The following is a 21,973-nucleotide window of genomic DNA, read 5'->3' on the forward strand; positions in this document are numbered from 1 at the left end:
CTGAGCCACCAGGAAGCCCTTTATATAAATATAGATGTAAAGATTCTTGTTTTACACTTTGAATGGTAATGCAAAACAATGTAATTTATTTTGTTGTTCTTTAGTCATTAGGGGGTGGTTTCAGATTGGCTCTCTGTCCCTTTGACATGCTTTGGTATCCCTTTGTTTGCTTGTTTCTGAGCACTTCCTTACTCTCTGGCACTACAAGATGCTCCATCGTCATCCTGCATATTTGCTATCCCAGCCTAGAATCAGCCATTTCTGCAAAGGGCCTTGGCTCTTCACATTGAAGAATGATATTAGAAACCAAGATTCCGGGACTAGGTTTTATTTTATTTCATGTTAATTCATCTTAACTTCAATTTAAACAGTCACATGTGGCTAGTGCTTCCTTGACGGCTCAAGCAGTAAAGAATCTGCCTGCAATGCAGGAGACACAAGAGACATGGGTTTGATCCCTGGGTGGGGAAGATCCCCTGGAGGAGGAAATGGCAACTTACTCCAGTATTATTGCTTGGGAAATCCTATGGACAGAGGAGCCTGGTGGGCTACAGTCCACAGAGTCACACAGAGTCAGACATACCTGAGCATGCACATGCACACAATGTGGCTAAAAGCTACCACACTGGCTGATGTAATTCTAAATCTTAATTCAAGATCCAGAGGGATCGGGTAGAGAGGGAGGTAGGAGGGGGGATCGGGATGGGGAATACATGTAAATCCATGGCTGATTCATGTCAATGTATGACAAAAACCATTACAATATTGTAAAGTAATTAGCCTCCAACTAATAAAAATAAATGGAAAAAATAAATAAATCTTAATTATAATTATCATAAACATCAAAATATTGGACTCTGGTAGTTGCCAGGGACTTGGGGGCAGGGGAAATGGGGAGGTGTTGCTCAAAGGGTACAAACTTTCAGTGATAAGATTAATAAGTTTGGGAATCTAATGTACAACATAAGATCACAGTTAATGATACTACATCATATACTTAATTAAATGTTGCTAACATGTTCTCACCACAAAAAAGAAATGGTAACCATGTGACCAGATGAAGGTGGAAGCTAAGACTCCAGTGGTAATCTTTGGCAATTTTCAAATGTGTCAAATTAACACACTATATACCTTATACTTACACAATGTTATGTGTCAATTATAGCTCAATAAAGCTGGGGGAAAATATTCGACTCTGTGGACCCATGTGGATCTCATCTCTTTGGAAGTGTGGTAATTTGGTTATATGACAAAGCATTCACTTACCCAATAATGAAGCAGGAAACGGCAGTCCCCAAGAAGGCATAAGCCAGAATAGACCCAAGATTTCTGAAAAAGTGTCTCTGAATAAAACAAAAAAGCAGAAACCACGTTGTAAATTTTGACAGTGAACATTAGAAACACCACAAGTCTCTAAAAAGTGAAACTTTACTTACTACTTTCATCAAATCAAGTAACAACTGAAGTTACCCCTGAAAAATGCAATTAGTCTTAGAACATCATGATTTTAAGGTGTTCTTTGTCCTACCAATCACTGAGCAAGCAAGCAAGGCTTTAGTAAATTTCAGAAAAAAACTACTCTGGCTGATTGTATTAAATCACAGTGTGTGTGTGTGTGTGTGTGTGTGTGTGTGTGTGTGTGTGTGTGTGTGTGTGTGTGTGTGTGTGTGTGTGTGTGTGTGTGTGTGTGTGTGTGTGTGTGTGTGTGTGTGTGTGTGTGTGTGTGTGTGTGTGTGTGTGAGAGAGTAGACTGAACATTTACACAGATTTAACCCAATGATTGTATTAAATCACAGTGTGTGTGTGTGTGTGTGTGTGTGTGTGTGTGTGTGTGAGAGAGAGAGAGAGTAGACTGAACATTTACACAGATTTAACCCAATGATTGTATTAAATCACTGTGTGTGTGTGTGTGTGTGTGTGAGAGAGAGAGAGAGAGTAGACTGAACATTTACACAGATTTAACCCAATGATTGTATTAAATCACAGTGTGTGTGAGTAGATTGAACATTTTCACAGATTTAACCCAAACTATTTAATCCTAGTGATTAAACTAGTCACTTCCAGTTCTGGTGGCACTCAGAAGAACATTACAGATACAAGTTTGAAACTAATAGGCTATGAAAGTGCAAAGAAGTTTTCAGCTTAACTCAGCATCGAGGGTTCTCCTGATATTCATGTGAATTAATCTCTGGAGCCTGGGAAAGAGGGACAATAGAGACAGATATGGAGAAACAAGAAACAGGTAGTTTCATCTAAAATGGGCAAATTTATAAGGGTGTACACACACGCACACGCACAGATTTACTTCTCATAAATCATCAGGCCTGTGGATATTATGATGGGGAAAAATCCCATTCGTGGGACCCTAAGCCACGATCCTTATTTTTCAAGGCATAAAGCTGTTCTCATTGGACAATCAGAACTATGTAACAAAAATGGGATAAGAAATATCTCCTAAATACTCTCATCAAACAGGAATCAGGAATATTTCATCTAAAAATTTTAAAAAGCAGGAGAGCCCCAGCATGTGAGCTGTGCGCCACCAGGGAAATAGAAGGCACAAGAAGAACTTGGCCTGGATCAAGCAGCCATCATGAAGTCTGACTAGACAAAGGGTTGTGGGCATTCACTGGCCTGCATTTCAGACAAAGGATCTAAGACCTTGTCTTCAGTCTTCCCCAGCCTCTCTAAGGCTGTAAAGAAGGCATCAAGGAATCCCTAGTGCCCATATACCATCTTCTCAGAAGAGAATCCTTCAAAAGCTTCCCACACTAAGTCACCAAATGAAGGCACTGCCTGCACATATTATACACATATTATGTTTGCCTCCTATATCAGTCATTGTCCTCAGTCTTTATCTTTTTAATGCTAATGCATTTATACGCCACTGTTTTGAAAAACAGTTTGATTTCCAAAAAAAAAAGAATTCAAAAACTATGAGCTTTTAAAAGTTTCATCAAGTGCTTAAACCAGAGAGGGAATACATCAAGGATAAGACATGAGACCAATGAAACCAATGCAGAGTACCCATGAGCAAAATTTTAATCCTAGATATGCTTTCCCTTGCCACTTGGCTTTCTTCTGGTAATCATTCCCATGGTTGGTTTGAATATGTTAAGTACATCTGTATTCATGTTATTAGCCAAAGCAGAAAATTAGAAATGTAAATCCACTACCAAAAATGCATTCATGATATACTCTAATATCACCACACACCATACACACAAATTACCTATCCCCAATCATATCAGCTGATGTGAATTGGAATTTTAATTTACTTTGAAAAGGTGTAACATGCCACTTATTTGTATATTATTACACTTAGTACTCAACTACATACTTCATACTTTACAAAGTACTTTCACATACATTAGCTCATCCAATTCTCACAACAATCCCATCATGAAAGTGTTTCTTGGACCATTTTATGAGAGACATCTAAGGCTCAAAAGTGGGATCTGAGTTGCCTGAAGTCACATGTCCACCACACTGAAGCACCAGAACTGGAAACCAGTCTGCTGATCCCAGGGCATTGTACCACATCCTTTTAGGGAGGAAGAACAGGAGGTGTCTCATGGAATCCTATATCTTTCATCTTCTAATTTGGCCTTAACAGTTCACGGTCACATGTGGGTCACAGAAACATGACTGGTTTAGTCTCTCCCTTACTTTTCCCTTTCCATTATAGAATGGCAAAAAGAAACAAAAGGAGATGGCATGCCCTGGTAATGCCATTAAGAATATAAACCTAAAACAGACCAAGATTTTCAATGAAAATCTACCTTGGAATCCCAATTCTTAGTTGTACCATTTTAAGTCTTATGTTCCAACTCCTTGGGAAACCTTTTCATCTTCCATTCCCCTGAAAAATTTTAACATGATGTGTGTGTGTTTGCTGGAGGAAATTCACAAAACATGAAAGCCTCTACAGGCAAATTCTTTCCCTATTAATACCCTGTAAGCAAACTGAATGGTAGCACAAAATCAAAGCTAAGGTCATAGTACTTTTTTCAAGTTAGAAAAAGAAAGGCCCGCGTCTGAATGAAAACTACATGTACATAGGTCAAGGGGTACGAATCTGTTTACATATCAGCAGTCGACTGGTAAAACACTTATTACACATTTTAACTGAAAACATTTAATCAGAGATGGCAACTACCTAAGAACCAACTATTTACGTGCCTGATCAAAAAGGAAGAGACTAAACTAATAGCTAATAATAACCTTTAAAACTAGCATTTCAAAAACAACTTAAATTGGTAACTGGCAAAGCCTATTATTTGTTTTGTTCTTCTGAAAAAATGAAGCTGACAAAGAAAAGGTTATGCAAACACTAAGGTGGTTTTTTTCAGCCATTACAGTGGCTTTAACAACCAATGATTTGGTTTCATTTTCAAGCAACTATAACCTTGATTATATATTAAGATAAGTTATTTAAAATACCAAATTCTTCATCACCCATTTGATATGAAGAGTGGTTCCCAAATTCTTCATTTAAATAAAGAATAACACCATTTATATCTATAAGATCATCTATTCGTTACATGTCAACAGCTGACATACAGATTCTGGTTACTTTAGCAACCTCATAAATTACTCAGAAAATGGATACTTTAAAAAAGTTTTATTTTTTATTTATGGCTCTGCAGGGTCTTTGTTGCTGTGAGGGCATTTCTCTAGTTGTGGTGAGCAGGGGCTACTCTCTAGTTGCAGTACATGGGCTTCTCATTGTGGTGGCTTCTCTTGTTGTAAAGCATGGGCTCTAGGGTGTCGGTGCTTCAGCAGTTGAGGCATGAAGGCTCAGTATTTGTGGCTCCATGGCTCTAGAGCATGGGTTCAATAGTTGTGATGTACAGGTTTGGTTGCTCTGCAGCATGTGGGATCTTCCTGGATCAAGGATCAAACCTGTGTCTCTTGCATTGGCAAGTAGATTCTTTACCACTGAGCCACCAAGGAAGCCCAAAGATACATTTTTTGTACAGAAAACTTAAATATAGAGACAATATAACTCAGAGGGACAAGAACAATACTAGTCCCTCCAGTCAGACAGACAGGTCATAACCTTGACTCAGTCCTGAACCATCTACATAACCTCACATGTCACTTGAGTTTGACATCCTCATCAGTATTAATTAAATGCAGGATATTCTCTACATGTCTGTGAGTGTACATTTGCGCTGGGCTGCTGTGCAGAAATACAGCCATCCATTGTGGAGATGGCTGTAGAACTTAAGTTCTACATAAGTTCTATCCCTTCTCCCTGAAGATGATGCAGTAAGGAAGGCCCATGTGATCTCTAAAGGGAGAGATGGGCTTGACCCTGACTTGCAGCCTTGACCCTCTTATAAAAAGTGGGGGAGCACTATTGCTCCCATAGTCTCTATGCTATGAGCAACAGAGGCAGCCTTTGGCAGGCCCAGCAATTCCTAGGATTTTTCCATTTCAGCCTCCCCACCTGTGACTGTGACCAACCTGATGGCTAAAGGGCATGTGTCTTCAATTTATGAGGTTAGTAATAAGAAGCCACATTACCAAGGGCTAACCTTTATCATTCAACATGTACTACCAGGAACTTTGGGTCATAAATTGATCATTCAGTTGCCAATTAGCTCCTTGTGTCTGTTTATAAATAAGTTGGAAATCTGGGGGAGAAAGGGTATGAAGTAATCTACCACCCTTACATTCTTACAGTTTCTATGATGATTAGAAACAATGTATGTAAAAACAGAAATAAAGGATATATGCAAAGTTCCTTATATCCGATGCTCCATAAATAACTGTATTTGTGTGGGTTGGAAATAGTTTAAAAACCTTTTGACAACTGCAGAGTTGCTTTGACAAAACTGGCCTAATGGGGAGGCACTTTCTCATAAAATCAGTTGGGATTGTCTCCTCTTCTATATTCTGAAAGATTTTGTGTAGGATTGGTATTATTTCTTTTTTAAATGCTAAATAGAAATCACCAAAGAAGCCATCTGAGCTTGTACAAAGACTTTTAATTATGAATGCAATTTATTTCATTAATATAGGACTGTTCAAGTTTTCCATCTCTTCTTGGGTCAGTTTTGGTAATTTGTACCTTTCAAGAGATTTGTCCATTTGTCCATTTCACCTGGGTTGTCAAATTTATTTGTACAAAGTTGTTCATATTACACTTTTATTGTCCTCTTAATGTGTAAAGGGTCTGTAGCAATGTCACCTCTTTCATTCTTGATATAAGTAATTTGTTCCTTTCCTCTCTTATTTTTAACCTTGATTGATCTTATCTAGAGATTTATTAACTTGGAAGGCATTCTCTACTTCCTAAGGATGTTATTGAGCTTTATCGACAGTCAACATCTCTCATTTCTAGGCTCACTGAAAAGGTTTCCTTTAGTCCCCTTTCAAAAAGACAGCTGAAACAAGTTCCTTGGCTGTTATCTGAAGTAGGCCTTTCAGGAAACTAAATTTTCAAAGAATAGTCCCACAGTGGGGGATAAAGGCAGCCACTAACACTATTTATAAAGGTATTTAGTATTTTAAACATTTAGAGGCTTAGACCCAATCTTGCTGCTGAGCACAATGACCCTCCCTCAAAAATGACAGATTTTTTAAAAGTTTTTACTTTTGTTTTTTCTAATTTTTGGCCACACCCTCTAGCATGTGGGACCCTAGCTCCCCAACCAGGGCTTGGACCCATGTCCCCTGCATTGGAAGGCAGAGTCTTAACCACTGGACCACTGTAGAAGTCCCAGTAATGATTTTTTTTAAATTTTTTATTTTGGAGTAATTATAGATTCACAGAAGTTGCAAAAATAGTGTAGAGAGGTCCTGTGGTACCTTCACTGGTTATACCTCAAATAATTGTACTACAATATCAAAATCAAGAAACCGATATTGGTACAATGTGTGTGCATAATTCTATGTCATTTTATCACATGTGTAGAGTCTTATAACCACCACTGCAATCAAGATGCAGAACTGTTCCACTTTCATGAAGATTTTCCCTCATGCTACCCATTTATACTCACAGTCACCCACTTCTTTTCCCAACCATCCCTAACCACTGGCAACCACTAATTTGTCCTCCATCCCCATAATTTTTTCATTTCTAGAAAGCTATATAAAATGAAACCATATAGTATATGACCTTTTGAGACTGGATTTTTGCACTCAGCATAACGCATTTAAGATCCATCCAGGCTGTTTTGTGTATCAGTGGTTTGTTCCATTTTATTACTGAGAAGTATCCAGGTATCCCACGGTAGGGGTGTTTGTTTAACCATTTACCTATCATGGGACATTGTTTGTTTCCAGTTATGGGCTATTACAAATAAAGTAGCTATGAATAATGATGTACAGTGTTTTGTGTAAATAGAAGTTTTCATTTCTCTTGGATAAATCCTCAGAATTAAGATCTCTGGGCCAAATGGTTATTTGAACTTTAGTTTTATAAGAAACTGCAAAAGTGTTTTCCAGAGAGGCTGTACCATTTTACATTCCAAGAGCAATGGATGAGAGTTCTGGACTTTAAAACAGAAATGAGTCACTGATGATGATGAATCAGCTGCTGTCTCTGAGTGGGTACAGAACATAGTAATAAGCAATCTGGGAGAAGTAAAAAAACTAGAAAATTGTGCAGGTAACTTAACACAGAGATTCCCATGCTTTAAAAAATTCCGTAAAAAAATCCCTTACCTTCTTTAAACTGTACCCAGCATGGAAAATAATTGGAGGCAACAGAATGTTGAAAAAGACCTCTGGATCAAATGTTACCTAAAAGTTAAAAAAAAAAGCAATTTTTATTTAATACTAACTGGTGCCATATTATATCCTTAATATTTTAAGCCACTGACTAAAGTTTGTCACCCTGCTTACTTAACTTATATGCAGAGTACATCATGAAAAACGCTGGGCTGGAAGAAGCACAAGCTGGAATCAAGATTGCTGGGAGAAATATCAATAACCTCAGATATGCAGATGACACCACCCTTATGGCAGAATGTGAAGAGGAACTAAAAAGCCTCTTGATGAAAGTGAAAGAAGAGAGTGAAAATGTTGGCTTAAAGATCAACATTCAGAAAACTAAGATCATGGCATCTGGTCCTGTCACTTCATGGGAAATAGATGGGGAAACAGTGTCAGACTTTATTTTTTGGGGCTCCAAAATCATTGCAGATGGTGATTTCAGCCATGAAATTAAAGAGGTGGGAGGGGGGATCAGGATGGGGAACACATGTAAATCCATGGCTGATTCATGTCAATGTATGGCAAAAACCACTACAATATTGTAAAGTAATTAGCCTCCAACTAATAAAAATAAATGAAAAAAAATTTTTAAAAGACATTTACTCCTTGGAAGGAAAGTTATGACCAACCTAGATAGCATATTAAAAAGCAGAGACATTAATTTGCCAACAAAGGTCCGTCTAGTCAAGGTTATGGTTATTCCAGTAGTCATGTATGGATGTGAGAGTTGGACTGTGACGAAAGCTGAGCACCGAAGAATTGATGCTTTTGAATTGTGGTGTTGGAGAAGACTCTTGAGAGTCCCTTGGATTGCAAGAAGATCCAACCAGTCCATCCTAAAGGAGATCAGTCCTGGGTGTTCGTTGGAAGGACTGATGCTGAAGCTGAAACTCCAATACTTTGGCCACCTCATGTGAAGAGTTGACTCATTGGAAAAGACCCTGATGCTGGGAAGGATTGGGGGCAGGAGGAGAAGGGGACGACAGAGGATGAGATGGCTGGATGGCATCACTGACTCGATGGACATGAGTTTGGGTAGACTCTGGGAGTTGGTGATGGACAGGGAGGCCTGTGCTGCCATTCATGGGGTCGCAAAGAGTCAGACACGACTGAGCGACTGAACTGAACTGAAAGTTTGAATATTTTAAATATTTAAATATTAAATTTCATTTTAATTAATTAAATTAAATATTTAAATATTTTAAATTTGAATATTTTTTAAAATGACATAAAAGTGAAAAATCACACAGGAGAGAAGCCACAGCTCCCATGAACACTGGTCTGTTCTTCTCCATACAGCACTTCTGTGCTCTACTCTTGATGAGTTGTCAAATATGTATTAAGACACAACAATTCAGTGCAATTTTGATAACCAACAGAAAGCTTCTGGTCAATGTTCTTAAACAACAAATGAAAACATCTTGATTTTTATTAAACTGTTATAAAAGTTCAACTACAATAAAAGGTGCGGGCATGATTCTTTACTAATTTTCTGCATCCTACCACCTAATGATTTATAGATATAATTGTAATGAATTTAAGTCTCTTTTGACTGACAGCCATTTGTGATATGTGATGTGGCCTAGACCAAAGTCTCCAGTGGTGTTAATGACTTCCTGAACATCAACAGAAATTTATCAACTCTTTCAGTTCAGTTGCTCAGTCGTCGTCGACTCTTTGCAACCCCAGGGACTCCAGCACACCAGGCCTCCCTGTCCATCACCAACTTCAGGAGCTTACTTAAACTCATGTCCATTGAGTCAGTGATGCCATCCAACCATCTCATCCTCTGTCATCCCCTTCTCCTCCCACCTTCAATCTTTCCCAGCATCAGGGTCTTTTCCAATGAGTCGGTTCTTCACATCAGGTGGACGAAGTATTGGAGTTTCAGCTTCAACATCAGTCCTTCCAACGAATATTCAGGACTGATTTCCCTTAGGATTGACTGGTTGGATCTCCTTGCAGTCCAAGGGACTCTCAAGAGTCTTCTCCAACAACACAGTTCAAAAGCATCAATTCTTTGGCGCTCAGCTTTCTTTATAGTCCAACTCTCATATCCAAACATGACTACTGGAAAAACCATAGCCTTCACCAGACGGACCTTTGTTGGCAAAGTGATGTCTCTGCTTTTTAATATGCTGTCTAGGTTGGTCATAGCTTTTCTTCCTAAGAGTAAGTGTCTTTTAATTTCATGGCTGCACTGACCATCTGCAGTGATTTTGGAGCCCCAAAAAATAAAGTCTGTCACTGTTTCCATTGTTTCCCTTTCTATTTGCCATGAAGTGATGGGACTGGATGCCATAATCTTAGTGTTCTGAATGTTGAGTTTTAAGCCAGCTTTTTCACTCTCCTCTTTCACTTTCATCAAGAGGCTCTTTAGTTCTTCTTCACTTTCTGCCATAAAGGTGGTGTCATCTGCATATCTGAGGTTACTGATATTTCTCCTGGCAATCTTATTCCAGCTTGTGCTTCATCCAGCCTGGCATTTCACATGATGTACTCTGCATATAAGTTAAATAAGCAGGGTGACAATATAAAGCCTTGACGTACTCCTTTCCTGATTTGGAATCAGTCTGTTGTTCCATGTCCAGTTCTAACTGTTGCTTCTTGACCTGCATACAGATTTCTCAGGAGGCAGGTCAGGTGGTCTGGTATTCCTATCTCTTTCAGAATTTTCCAGAGTTTGTTGTGATCCACATAGTCAAAGGCTTTGGCATAATCAATAAAGCAGAAGTAGATGTTTTTCTGGAACTCGCTTGCTTTTTCAATGATCCAACCGACGTTGGCAATTTGATCTCTGGTTCCTCTGCCTTTTCTAAATCCAGCTCGATCATCTGGAAGTTCACAGTTCATGTACTGAGGAGACTAAAATTACCTGTAGGTAATCAGGGAAACTGGGCTTCCCTAGTAGATCAGCTAGTAAGGAATCCACCTGCAATGCAGGAGACCGCAGTTCAATCCCTGGGTTGGGAAGATCCCCTGGAGGAGGGAATGGCAACCCACTCTAGTATTCTTGCCTGGAGAATCTGCATGGATAGAGGAGCCTGGCAGGCTACAGTCCATGCAGTTGCAAAGAGTCAGACACAACTGAGCCACCAAGCACAGCACAGCACAATCAGGGAAATCAGTGTGAAACTATTAACAAAGTCTTATGACATCCAGAAAAGAATTAAACATTCTATAAAGCCTCCTAACCCTTTTAAAGAATTTGCTCATGTTTGTAGATTAACTGGCTCTTATTTTAATTAATTATTTTAAATCTTCATTCTAATTATTAAATCTTTAATAATTAAATATTTAATAATTCTAATTATTAAATTAGCATTTCGCTTTAGAAACTGAAACTGTTGATTAGCCTAATTCACAGTATGTTTTAATTCAAATTATGTTTTATTCTATCTTCTTGCTAAAGATAAAAGTAGTCTGAAAAGCAGAGAATATCAGAATGAGAAGGGGCCTTGGACAATATCTATCCAATATGAGGGCACTGGGGCCAAACAGTTTGTGACTTGCTGAAGTCTCCAAACCCAGAAATGTATGAATCAGCACAAGAGTTCCCTGACACACATTCTAATACTCTGCATCAACCAAGCTGCCTCAACAGGCCTCTTCTCCCTTCAACTGACAACGATAATCTTAGCTGTGTCTGTTCTCCCACCTTTGCTTTATGCGGGAAAAGTTTAAAAAGGTGGGATCTGAATAAACGTTTTTCTAAAAATAACAGAGTAAAAGTCAACTTCATCTTCTATTACGAAACTCAAAGATGGAAATGGGTTGGGGTCCTTCCCCTTTCCCCCACATCCTCTCTAGTATGAAGGACTTGGGTGGCCATTTCAAAACAGCCATTAGTGTGATATTTACACTGGGTATCTTTCTCAGCTGCATTTAATTTCACAAATGTTTTTATGGAAATCCTATGCATTCTTATGAAGGGTTGAAAGCAAAGAGCTCACTAGAATTGCCGTTAGGGACAAAGAGATGATAGGCATGTTTAATGTTCCAGGTTGAGAATAATTTTCTTTAAGGATTATGGCAGATCCAGAGAATAATTTTCGGAATGCAGGCTACACTCTATGACCGCAATCACTAATTGCAGTCAATAAATTGGGAAATGTAAATTGTAGAATATGGTAAAAAGAATCATGAACAACTAAGAATAACTTCTGAACACTGAATATACAAGCTAAAAGAAAAATGAGAAACTAATCTTATTTTAAGAAAGAAACAATCTCATCCCTAAACCATAACAAGGATAAGAAACATAGTCAAGAAGAGATGGGAGTTGGAGAGAGGAGCTGAATGGGGATGTACAAGCACAGTGCACCACTGGTGGCCCACGTCAGTCTGACAAAGCTAAAAGGCTCAAGTTCAAATCTGGTTCCTTCTCTTCATCACAGTCCAAAACCTTCCTAGCCAAACTGAGAGCCAGGAATGTTACTGATGTTCTAGGAAATTTGAAAATATTTCTCTTCACAAGGTCAAGACAGAATTGGAAAATCAAATACCACATCAGTTGTTTTTAATTAAATAAAGCAGTAAGAGTTTTGCATTAAAAAACAAAGACCATGTCAGGACCACAACAGCTCACCTTCCTCAGCATGTCGTTCTGCTCTACACTGTTGACCTTGCCGGGGCTGATTTCTCCTTTCAGGGTGTATTCAAAGAACTTTCCACTGACATTTACTAATAAGGTGCTGAAGGCCCTGTCTTCCTGAGTGCAGCTGAGTGACTTGTCACGACCACTGGTGGCAGTGGTGCCATACCTCAGGATCACCCCGACGATGAGCCCTGAAACACAGTGGAAGAAAACATCAGGCCTGTGGAAGGACAGAGAGATTATTTTTTGGAGGCCAAGGAGAGGGTGTGTATTTTAGGAACAACTCTACAGTCCTTCAGGAGGGTTAGGCATCCATCTACTCTGGTTTGGGTCCCTCAGCCACCAGGAGGACAAGGTAGGCCAGTACCTTTCAGGGTTATGATGGCGCTCTTAGTATTTGGAACCACTGACAGTGTCTCACATCTCAGGATTTTGTGGGAGGAAGGTGGGTGACAACAGGCAAAGTGTTTTCTGCCCAGGAGAACCACTGAGCTCTTTGATTTCTACCAGCAGCATCCCTTAGGCCATCCACCAGCAAGGACAAGACCTCGAGAATTTCTAGTTGCTACAAAAGCAACTTATTTTGCCACACACCAGAAGAAGGGAAGAAGAGAAGAGAAAGGCTTTTGCTTAGGTCATTTCAAGTACTGGATATCATGGAGAAAATAATTATATCCCTTAGGGAGCCAAACACCACAGTGTAAATTTTCAGTCATGATTCAGGAACTGTAGACCTGGATTCTTGGGGCTGCAGCACTGACACAACTAGCATAATTAGCTGCAAGTCTTTCCATCACATTCTGCTCTTAGTAGGGTTTTCCCTTTAGGAGGAAAAAAACAGCAAAACTGTGTGTAAGCATTTAATCCCATGAGTTATAAAGAAATGTTGCTCCCCTGGTCCTGGACATGAGTCACACATGCCCAAGTAAAAGTGAGTTAAATGTGGGAAAAAAACACAAATAACCACAAGACACTTTCTATAATTCTCTCTTAGGAGGAAAATTTCAGATTTCTCTTTAAATTCAGTTCTTTGTTAGAAATATTAAGAGAGAGAATGGTACAATGCTCCTCCCACCTCACTTTGCCATTAAAGGAGAAAGTTATATGAGAAAAAGAACAATGTTTACCATGTCCCATGTATAATGTGCTTCCCTGGTGGTAAAGAGTGCTTCAGATGGTAAAGAGTCTGCCTGTAGTGCGTAAGACCCGGGTTTGATCCCTGGGTCAGGAAGATCCCCTGGAGAAGGAAATGGCAACCCACTCCAGTATTCTTGCCCAGAAAATCCCATGGACAGAGGAGCCCAGTGGACTACACTTCATGGGATCACAAAGAGTCGGACACAGCTGAGCAACTTCATTTCACTTCACTTCATGTATAATGTTCTACAATGTTTCTTATCACCAAGACATATAAGAACTCACAGGACATCGTGGAAGAACAAATAATATATAAAATCCAGAAAGATATAGTTCTTTAAGTCACACTCTGTGATTTGTGTCTATTGTTTTATTATTGCTGTTGTTATTATTAATATTAAAGACTTGTTCTAACATACTTGAACTTTGCAAAAAAATTAAGTTGTAAATTTTTACTGCAAATTTAAAATGAGGTTCTTAAAAATCTCAGCTTGAGACTTTGGTCTACCATCCAGAAGGTACACACATGGTGTACATTTGGCAGCCAAACAGACTGGAATCCTGGGCAATCTTTTTGTCCAGCTTGGCTGTGCCAGGAAAATTTGTCATAAGAGCTGTCCATAACGGGCCTCTGTCATCTTCACTTTCATTGTGTCCACCCGTACAACCAAGGTCCTTTATTTTCTTAAACTATTTTGGGGAGTAAACCTTCTAGATTTTGTGAAGGTTGCATCCTCTGTACTCTCTTGTGCAGGACGCTCTTGCATGTTTTTGGTGTGAGTCACTATTAAGGTATATCTCATCAATGGCCAGAGGATGGATTCTTTAAACTGGTGAAATTTCTAAATTGGCAATTTTTTAGTTCTCATTATAAACAGCCATTTTATTGGTACCTATGAAAAACAAATTAGATCATGGATAAAAAACATTAGATTGTTAATTAGGGTGATTGATTAACAGGAAAATAAGAACCTAAGAAAAACTATATAGATTTCTTTATAAGAAGGTGAAAATTTTAAAGGGACTCATCTCAAAAGGATAAAAGTCTTTAGATAATTATCAAGAAATAAGGTAAAGAAAATAGATATTAATGGGATTAAAACAAAATGTTTTGATACAAAACTACTGTGGCGCTCTATATTGAGGTCACAGGACAAAAATCTCTGGAATTGACCAAGCCCTGTAGCAACTGTTGCCATGAGCCCTCCTGACCTAAATTTAAATTAGCCTGTTCCCTGACTTCATATTAGGTAAAATATTCACCATATAGCTTTCTGACCAATCACCTAATGCCACCCTTCCAGCAGGAATTTTCTTCATCTTGAGGCTATAAAATTGACCACTAGCCTGTGAAATGGGTCAGCTCTCCCTGATCTGCCAGGAAGTCAGCTGCTATGTTTGCAGCACCCTTCACTATCTTTGTTCTTTGTTCTCAATAAACTCACTCTCTTCTGAAATACTTTGTGTCTGGAAATTTTTTTCTAAGCCATACACAGACCACAACAACTATCTAAGGTTGGATGGGCCAGAAGGACCCCCCATACTGATCCCCAACATTAAAGGGCCCCAAACAGTTCAGTTCAGTCACTCGGTCATGTCTGACTCTTTGCAACCCCACAGACTGCAGCACACCAGGCTTCCCTGTCCATCACCAACTCCCGGAGTTTTCTCATACTCAAGTCCTTCGAGTCAGTGATGCCATCCAACCATCTCATCCTCTGTCATCCCCTTCTCATCCTGCCTTCAATCTTTCCCAGCATCAGGGTCTTTTCCAATGAGTCAGTGCTTCGCATCAGGTGGCCACAGTATTGGAGCTTCAGCTTCAGCATCAGTCCTTCCAATACACATACACACACACACATACACACACAGAGGCACATACATGCTTTTAACCCAACTGTAAGTCAATTTTTACCCAATGTGTAACCAGGCCTCTGACAAAATTAATGATGGCTACACATCTTGACTAGACCACTCAGGTCTAGATGGCTACACTAGACCATTCAGGTATGACCTAAATCAAATTCCTTATGAATAGGACTAGATCTGATAGACAGAGAGCCTGATGAACTATGGATGGAGGTTCAAGACATTGTACAGGAGACAGGGATCAAGACCATCCCCATGGAAAAGAAAGGCAAAATGGTTGTCTGAGGAGGCCTTAAAAATAGCTGTGAAAAGAAGAGAAGCAAAAAGCAAAGGAGAAAAGGAAAGATATTCCCATTTGAATGCAGAGTTCCAAAGAATAGCCAGGAGAGATAAGAAAGCGTTCCTCAGTGATCAATGCAAAGAAATAGAGGAAAACAACAGAATGGGAAAGACTAGAGATCTCTTCAAGAAAATTAGAGATACCAAGGGAACGTTTCATGCAAAAATGGGCTCAATAAAGGACAGAAATGGTATGGACATATCAGAAGCAGAAGATATTAAGAAGAGGTGGCAAGAATACACAGAAGAACTCTACGAAAAAGATCTTCATGACCCAGATAATCACAATGCTGTGATCACTCACCTAGAGCCAGACATCCTGGAATGTGAAGTCAAGTGGGCCTTAGAAAGCATCACTATGAACAAAGCTAGTGGAGGTGATGGAATTCCAGTTGAGCTATTTCAAATCCTGAAAGATGATGCTGTGAAAGTGTTGCACTCAATATGCCAGCAAATTTGGAAAACCCAGCAGGGGCCACAGGACTGGAAAAGGTCAGTTTTCATTCCAATCCCTAAGAAAGGCAATGCCAAAGAATGCTCAAACTACCACACAATTGCACTCATCTCACACTCTAGTAAAGTAATGCTCAAAATTCTCTAAGCCAGGTTTCAGCAATACGTGAACCGAGAACTTCCAGATGTCCGAAAGTCAGAGGAACCAGAGATCAAATTGCCAATATCTGCTGGATCACTGAAAAAGCAAGAGAGTTCCACAAAAACATCTATTTCTGCTTTATTGACTATGCCAAAGCCTTCTACTGTGCGGATCACAATAAACTGTGGAAAATTCTGAAGGAGATGGGAATACCAGACCACCTGACCTGCCTCTTGAGAAACCTATATGCAGGTCAGGAAGCAACAGTTAGAACTGGACATGGAACAACAGACTGGTTCCAAATAGGAAAAGGAGTGTGTCAAGGCTGTATATTGTCACCCTGTTTATTTAACTTATATGCAGAGTACATCATGAGAAACACTGGGCTGGAAGAAGCACAAGCTGGAATCAAGATTGCCGGGAGAAATATCAATAATCAGATATGCAGATGACACCACCCTTATGGCAGAAAGTGAAGAGGAACTAAAAAGCCTCTTGATGAAAGTGAAAGAGGACAGTAAAAAAGTTGGCTTAAAGCTCAACATTCAGAAAACTAAGATCATGGTATCTGGTACCATCACATCATGGGAAAAAGATGGGGAGACAGTGGAAACAGTGTCAGACTTTATTTTTGAGGGCTCCAAAATCACTGCAGATGGTCAGTGCAGCCATGAAATTAAAAGATGCTTGGAAGGAAAGTTATGACCAACCTAGACAGCATATTAAAAAGCAGAGACATTACTTTGCCAACAAAGGTCCGTCTGGTCAAGGCTACGGTTTTTCCAGTGGTCATGGATGGATGTGAGAGTTGGACTGTGAAAGTTGGACTGTGAAGAAAGCTGAGTGCCAAAAAATTGATGCTTTTGAACTGTGGTGTTGGAGAAGACTCTTGAGAGTCCCTTGGACTGCAAGGAGATCCAATCAGTCCATCCTGCATATCAGTCCTGGGTGTTCATTGGAAGGACTGATGCTGAAGCTGAAACTCCAATACTTTGGCCACCTCATGCAAAGAGTTGACTCATTGGAAAAGACTCTGATGCTGGGAGGGATTGGGGGCAGGAGGAGAAGGGGATGACAGAGGATGAGATGGCTGGATGGCATCACCGACTCGATGGGCATGAGTTTGAGTAAACTCCGAGAGTTTGTGATGGACAGGGAGGCCTGGCGTGCTGTGATTCATGGGGTCGCAAAGAGGCGGACATGACTGAGCGACTGAACTGAACACGTCTTGAGGTGGTCAATCATAAATTTAACTCTATATAGAATTAATTGTAATAGTGCAACTCTAGATGTGGGAATAAACAACAAGGAAAATACTTCCTGGACCATAATAGACTAGCAAAACAGAAGATCCAGAAAATTTTAGGTTATCAACAGTGCTCAGTCCAAAACTTAGCACATTGAGCAGCCTATCAACATAATTCTTTTCTGATCTAGGAATTAGCCTTCCTAGCACCACGGGACAAATTGGTCACGAAATGCCTCCTAAAACTTGGTCTAATTTACATCCAACAGGCAGTGCTGTGAACAACAACAACAAAAATGTTGCCTACAATTCTAGTAAACAAAGAATATTTCAGACCAAAGAAACCACCATCACCACCCCTCAAGGTGCACCCTGGGGAGAAGTTAGATGGAGAAAAATAGGCTATGTGTCTCAATAGTTAAGATGCATATCAAAGGAATAATTTCAATGAGCCCAGACTCTTACATCTTCCCATACATAGATAAGTATTAAATTCATTAACTTGAGGGGTCTGGTTTTTGTGATTAGTAGTAATTTTTTTATGTAATTCCTGGGCTGTATAGTTGTCAGCAAGGTTCCTGAATAAAACGTTTTTCTTCAGTCAACAAAGTCATCAGGAAACCAAAATAAGTCATTTATAAGAGGCTGTCCTCCCAAATCAATAGCTGCTTCACATAACTCACTGTGTTTACTTGTTATTAGCAAAGCTGACTAAAAGGCTAAACCATAATAGGACAGGGTCTTCACAATGACTACTCTAACAAAAGAGGAGGTGTAATATTGTGATTTATAATAAATATATATTTGGTCTTCGTCCCAGTTTCCTGGTACAAGGCTCGTAAAACCCCTGGAATCCCTAAGGCTCTAAGTGTCTCTTTGTATGCTAATGAGATGACTGATAGCTGGGGGCTCCCAGATTAGCCTCTGAATGGGGGCTGCTTGCCAAGGGAATCAACCAGGTGATTAGAGAGTTGGAACTTTTAAAGCCACCCAACCCCTGAGTTCCAGGCAGGGAAGAGGTGCTAGAGGTTAAATTGAACATTAATGATCAATGGTTTAGTTAACTATACCAATGTCATGAAACCTCTATAAAAATCCCCAGAGTACACAGGTTCGGAGAGCTTCTGGACTGGTGAACACATGAGGGCAGAGAAGGGTAGCTCACGGAAACTCCCTGCCCATTCCTACATAACATGGCTCATCCATCTCTCCCAATATGGCTGTTTCCGAATTATATCCTTTTCTAATAAATCAGTAATATAGTAAGTACACAGGTTTCCTGAGTTCTTTGATCTATTCTAGCAAATGATCAAAGCCAAGGAGAGGAACATGGGAGCCTCTGACTTACAGTAAGTTGGTCAGAAGTTGGATTTATGACTAACCTCTTAAGTGAGAGGAGCAGAGGTCTTGTGAGGCCTGTGGGATCTGATGCTACGTCCAGGTAGATAGTGTCAGAATTGAGTTAAACTGTGGGATACTCAGTCGGTATCCACTTGAGAGCTGGAGAATTGCTTGGTGTGAGAAAACTCCCACACATGTGGTCACGTAAGTGCTAGTAAGAGTATTGAGAATAGAAGGGATACAGGAGATTTTTCTTTATAGGAGGTTTATATTTGCAGACAAATTCCTCTACTACAGGAAATGTCCTTGAAGTCTCTCTCAGTAATCATCACCATCATACCTAGAAGCGTTATTAGATGATGAATACTGTTTTTACATACTTATAAAATCTTACCCTCCCTACCTGGGCCCAAGGTGCCCATGTTAAACATGTGATGGTGACAATAAAGATGACGCTGCTGCCCCCTTGTGTTAAAACATGACAACAACAGTCTGCTAATTCAAGATAGAGTTTGAGTAACTCCTTAAAACATCTACATTCATATTTATTACCACTGTACTCCATGGCACTAAAGGACAGTCACTGTTACATTAAGTTCACATGTGGCATCTTCCACTTCAAGAAAGAACAAGATATTAGGAGTATTAGGAGTGCAGAGTGATAGCTTAGAAAGAATATAATAAAGACTTAGAAAAAACATGAATGGCATATTTCCATCTTCTAGACATGGAAGACATCCCCTGACAGGGAACTATAAAGAGATCATAACTACAAGGAATTAGGATTTGACACTAAATATTTTTCAAAGCTTAGAAAGTTCAATATCACCCCTAAAAATGATGGAAAGCAATGGAAGCATTAATGACTTTACTGTATCAATATCATAATGTCCAAGATTACAAATAGCAATAATCTATGTGTGTGGGCCAGAAAAACAGCACATGTCAGCTGATGAAAAGAGACTCACTGATTTCACAGGTATATGACTAATGCTAGGAAAAAATTTAGTTCTGAACTTTTATAGAAAGCAAATATAGATGAAATTCCTTTGACATTTGATGTGGTTTAAAGCAGCCTGATGAACTCCAAAGGTGCAAAAATTCAAAACTTTTTCAGTAGAAAAAAATTTAAGACTATTTCAAACTTTTGAATATGAAAAAAACTCCTGTATTTACTAATTGTGCTGACAGTGTACAACTGCCAGATTTTCTAATGTTTAAAAAAAAAACACCTAACCAAAAAAAGAACCCTATATACAGTTTATGAATGTTCCCATTGGTGGTATGAGGAAGGAACTTAATTACAAACAAAGTATGGTTCAAAAATTCTATAAGGCCATAAAAGAAACTAGCCTCCATTCTGTGACTGAGTTTGTCAGGAAGACAGTTGAACAAATCAACACTCAGCTGTAATTCTAGACAACTATCCACCTGCTGCAATATTTAAGTGTCTCCATCAATAAGTCTTTGTTAAGGAATTGAGAACAGGTGCATGGATGCCCTGTTCTCTAATGAGACTCCACCTCCCCTTATATGAGCTACTAGGAGCAAATGATCATCAGTAGGGTTAGGCCACCACTATGGAGATTTTTACAGCACTGCAGAAGTTGTTCTGAGTTCTAAAGCTTCATCTGAAATTCTAAGAAAACAAAATGTCCCATTCCACATTCCATTACACAGTGTCTGAAGAGAGTGATAACTATTTCTAATTGAGCAAATTAAGAGAATGCAATGGACCCCAGCAGTGACAGTGATTTTTCAGATGTGGGAGTCATTCAAGTGACTCTAGTTTTGAGATTATGTTACGGCATTTTCAATATCCCTTTTCACTTGTTCTACTACTTACACAGCTGTGTTATTCACTGATATATTCATTTCAAGGAGAATTCATTTAAAATATTTTTGTTACTAGTTTTGAGTATGTAGTGAATAACTTTTTAAAGAATTTTATTGATGTACAATTTAAATAACATAACATACCCCATTTTAAGTGTACAATTCAATGATTTTACTAGATTCACAGAGTTATACAATTATCACAATCTAATTTGGAACATTTCTTTTTGCAGTCACTCTCTGTTTCCCACTCCCACCCCCATGCAACTACTGACCTATCTTCTGTCTCTATAGATTTGACTTTTCTGGACATTTAATAGAAAAGAAATCACACAATATGTAGTCTTTTGTATCTGGCTTCCTTGTCTCAGCATAATCTTTTCAGGGCTCACCCATGTGGAAGGAAGATATTAGTACTTCATTACCTTTTTATTGTTGAATAGTATTCCACTATGGATATAACATATCTTGTTTATCTATTCACCAGTTGATGAGCATTTGTATTGGTTCCATTTTTCTGCTATTATGAGTAATGCTGCTATGAACTTTTGCATACAAGTCTGGATAGACATATGTTTCCATTTCTCTACTGTAGACACCTAGGAGTGGAACCACTATGTCATACGGTAAATCTATACTTATTACTTTAAGAAACTGTTGAAGAGTTTTCATTTGGAAACTGTATACCATTTTATACAATTCATATCCCCACCAGCAAGGTATCAGAGTTATAGTTTGTTTACACGCTTTACCGGGAGTTGGTGATGGACAGGGAGGCCTGGTGTGCTGCGATTCACGGGGTCATGACTGAGCGACTGAACTGAACTGAATGTCTAATGAGGTCAAGCATATTTTTATATACTTATGGGTCATTTGTATATCCTCTTTGGTGAAATGTCTATTAATTCAAATCTTTTGCCATGTTTAAATTAGACTGTCTTATTGAATTATAACAGATCTTGGTATATTCTGATACAAGTTCCTTATTGAATATATGATTTGAAAATATTTTCTTCCAGTCTTTGACTTGTTTTTTCTTTTCTTTCTTTTTTTAAACTTTCTTGATGCTATCTTAAAATGTTTCTTACTTTTTAAATTGTCTTAACAATAAAATGGATTTTTTCCCTTTGGGTGTACACTTCTATGAATTTTTAAATTTTATTTTTTAATGAGGTAACATTGGTTTATAACATTATATAAATTTCATGGGTACAACTCTATATTTATACTTCTGTATACAATACAGCATAGGTTCACGTAAGCACTGCCACAATCAGGATACCAA

General features: G+C 38.9%; 1 protein-coding gene across 3 annotated transcripts in view; it reads right to left on the minus strand.

The window, feature by feature from the left end:
- Nucleotides 1-21,973, minus strand: part of SLC9A7 (solute carrier family 9 member A7) — a 157,159-nt gene that overhangs the window by 65,566 nt on the left and 69,620 nt on the right. For all 3 annotated transcript variants that reach the window (XM_043895467.1, XM_043895466.1, XM_043895465.1), the window contains exons 2-4: nt 12,317-12,516; nt 7,678-7,755; nt 1,267-1,343 (exon numbers count right to left, since the gene is read on the minus strand). In XM_043895467.1, the coding sequence (XP_043751402.1) occupies nt 1,267-1,343; nt 7,678-7,755; nt 12,317-12,516 (355 nt within the window). The remainder of the gene's footprint in view (nt 1-1,266; nt 1,344-7,677; nt 7,756-12,316; nt 12,517-21,973) is intronic.

This window comes from Cervus elaphus, chromosome X (assembly GCF_910594005.1).
Source record: "Cervus elaphus chromosome X, mCerEla1.1, whole genome shotgun sequence".
NCBI lineage: Eukaryota > Metazoa > Chordata > Mammalia > Artiodactyla > Cervidae > Cervus > Cervus elaphus.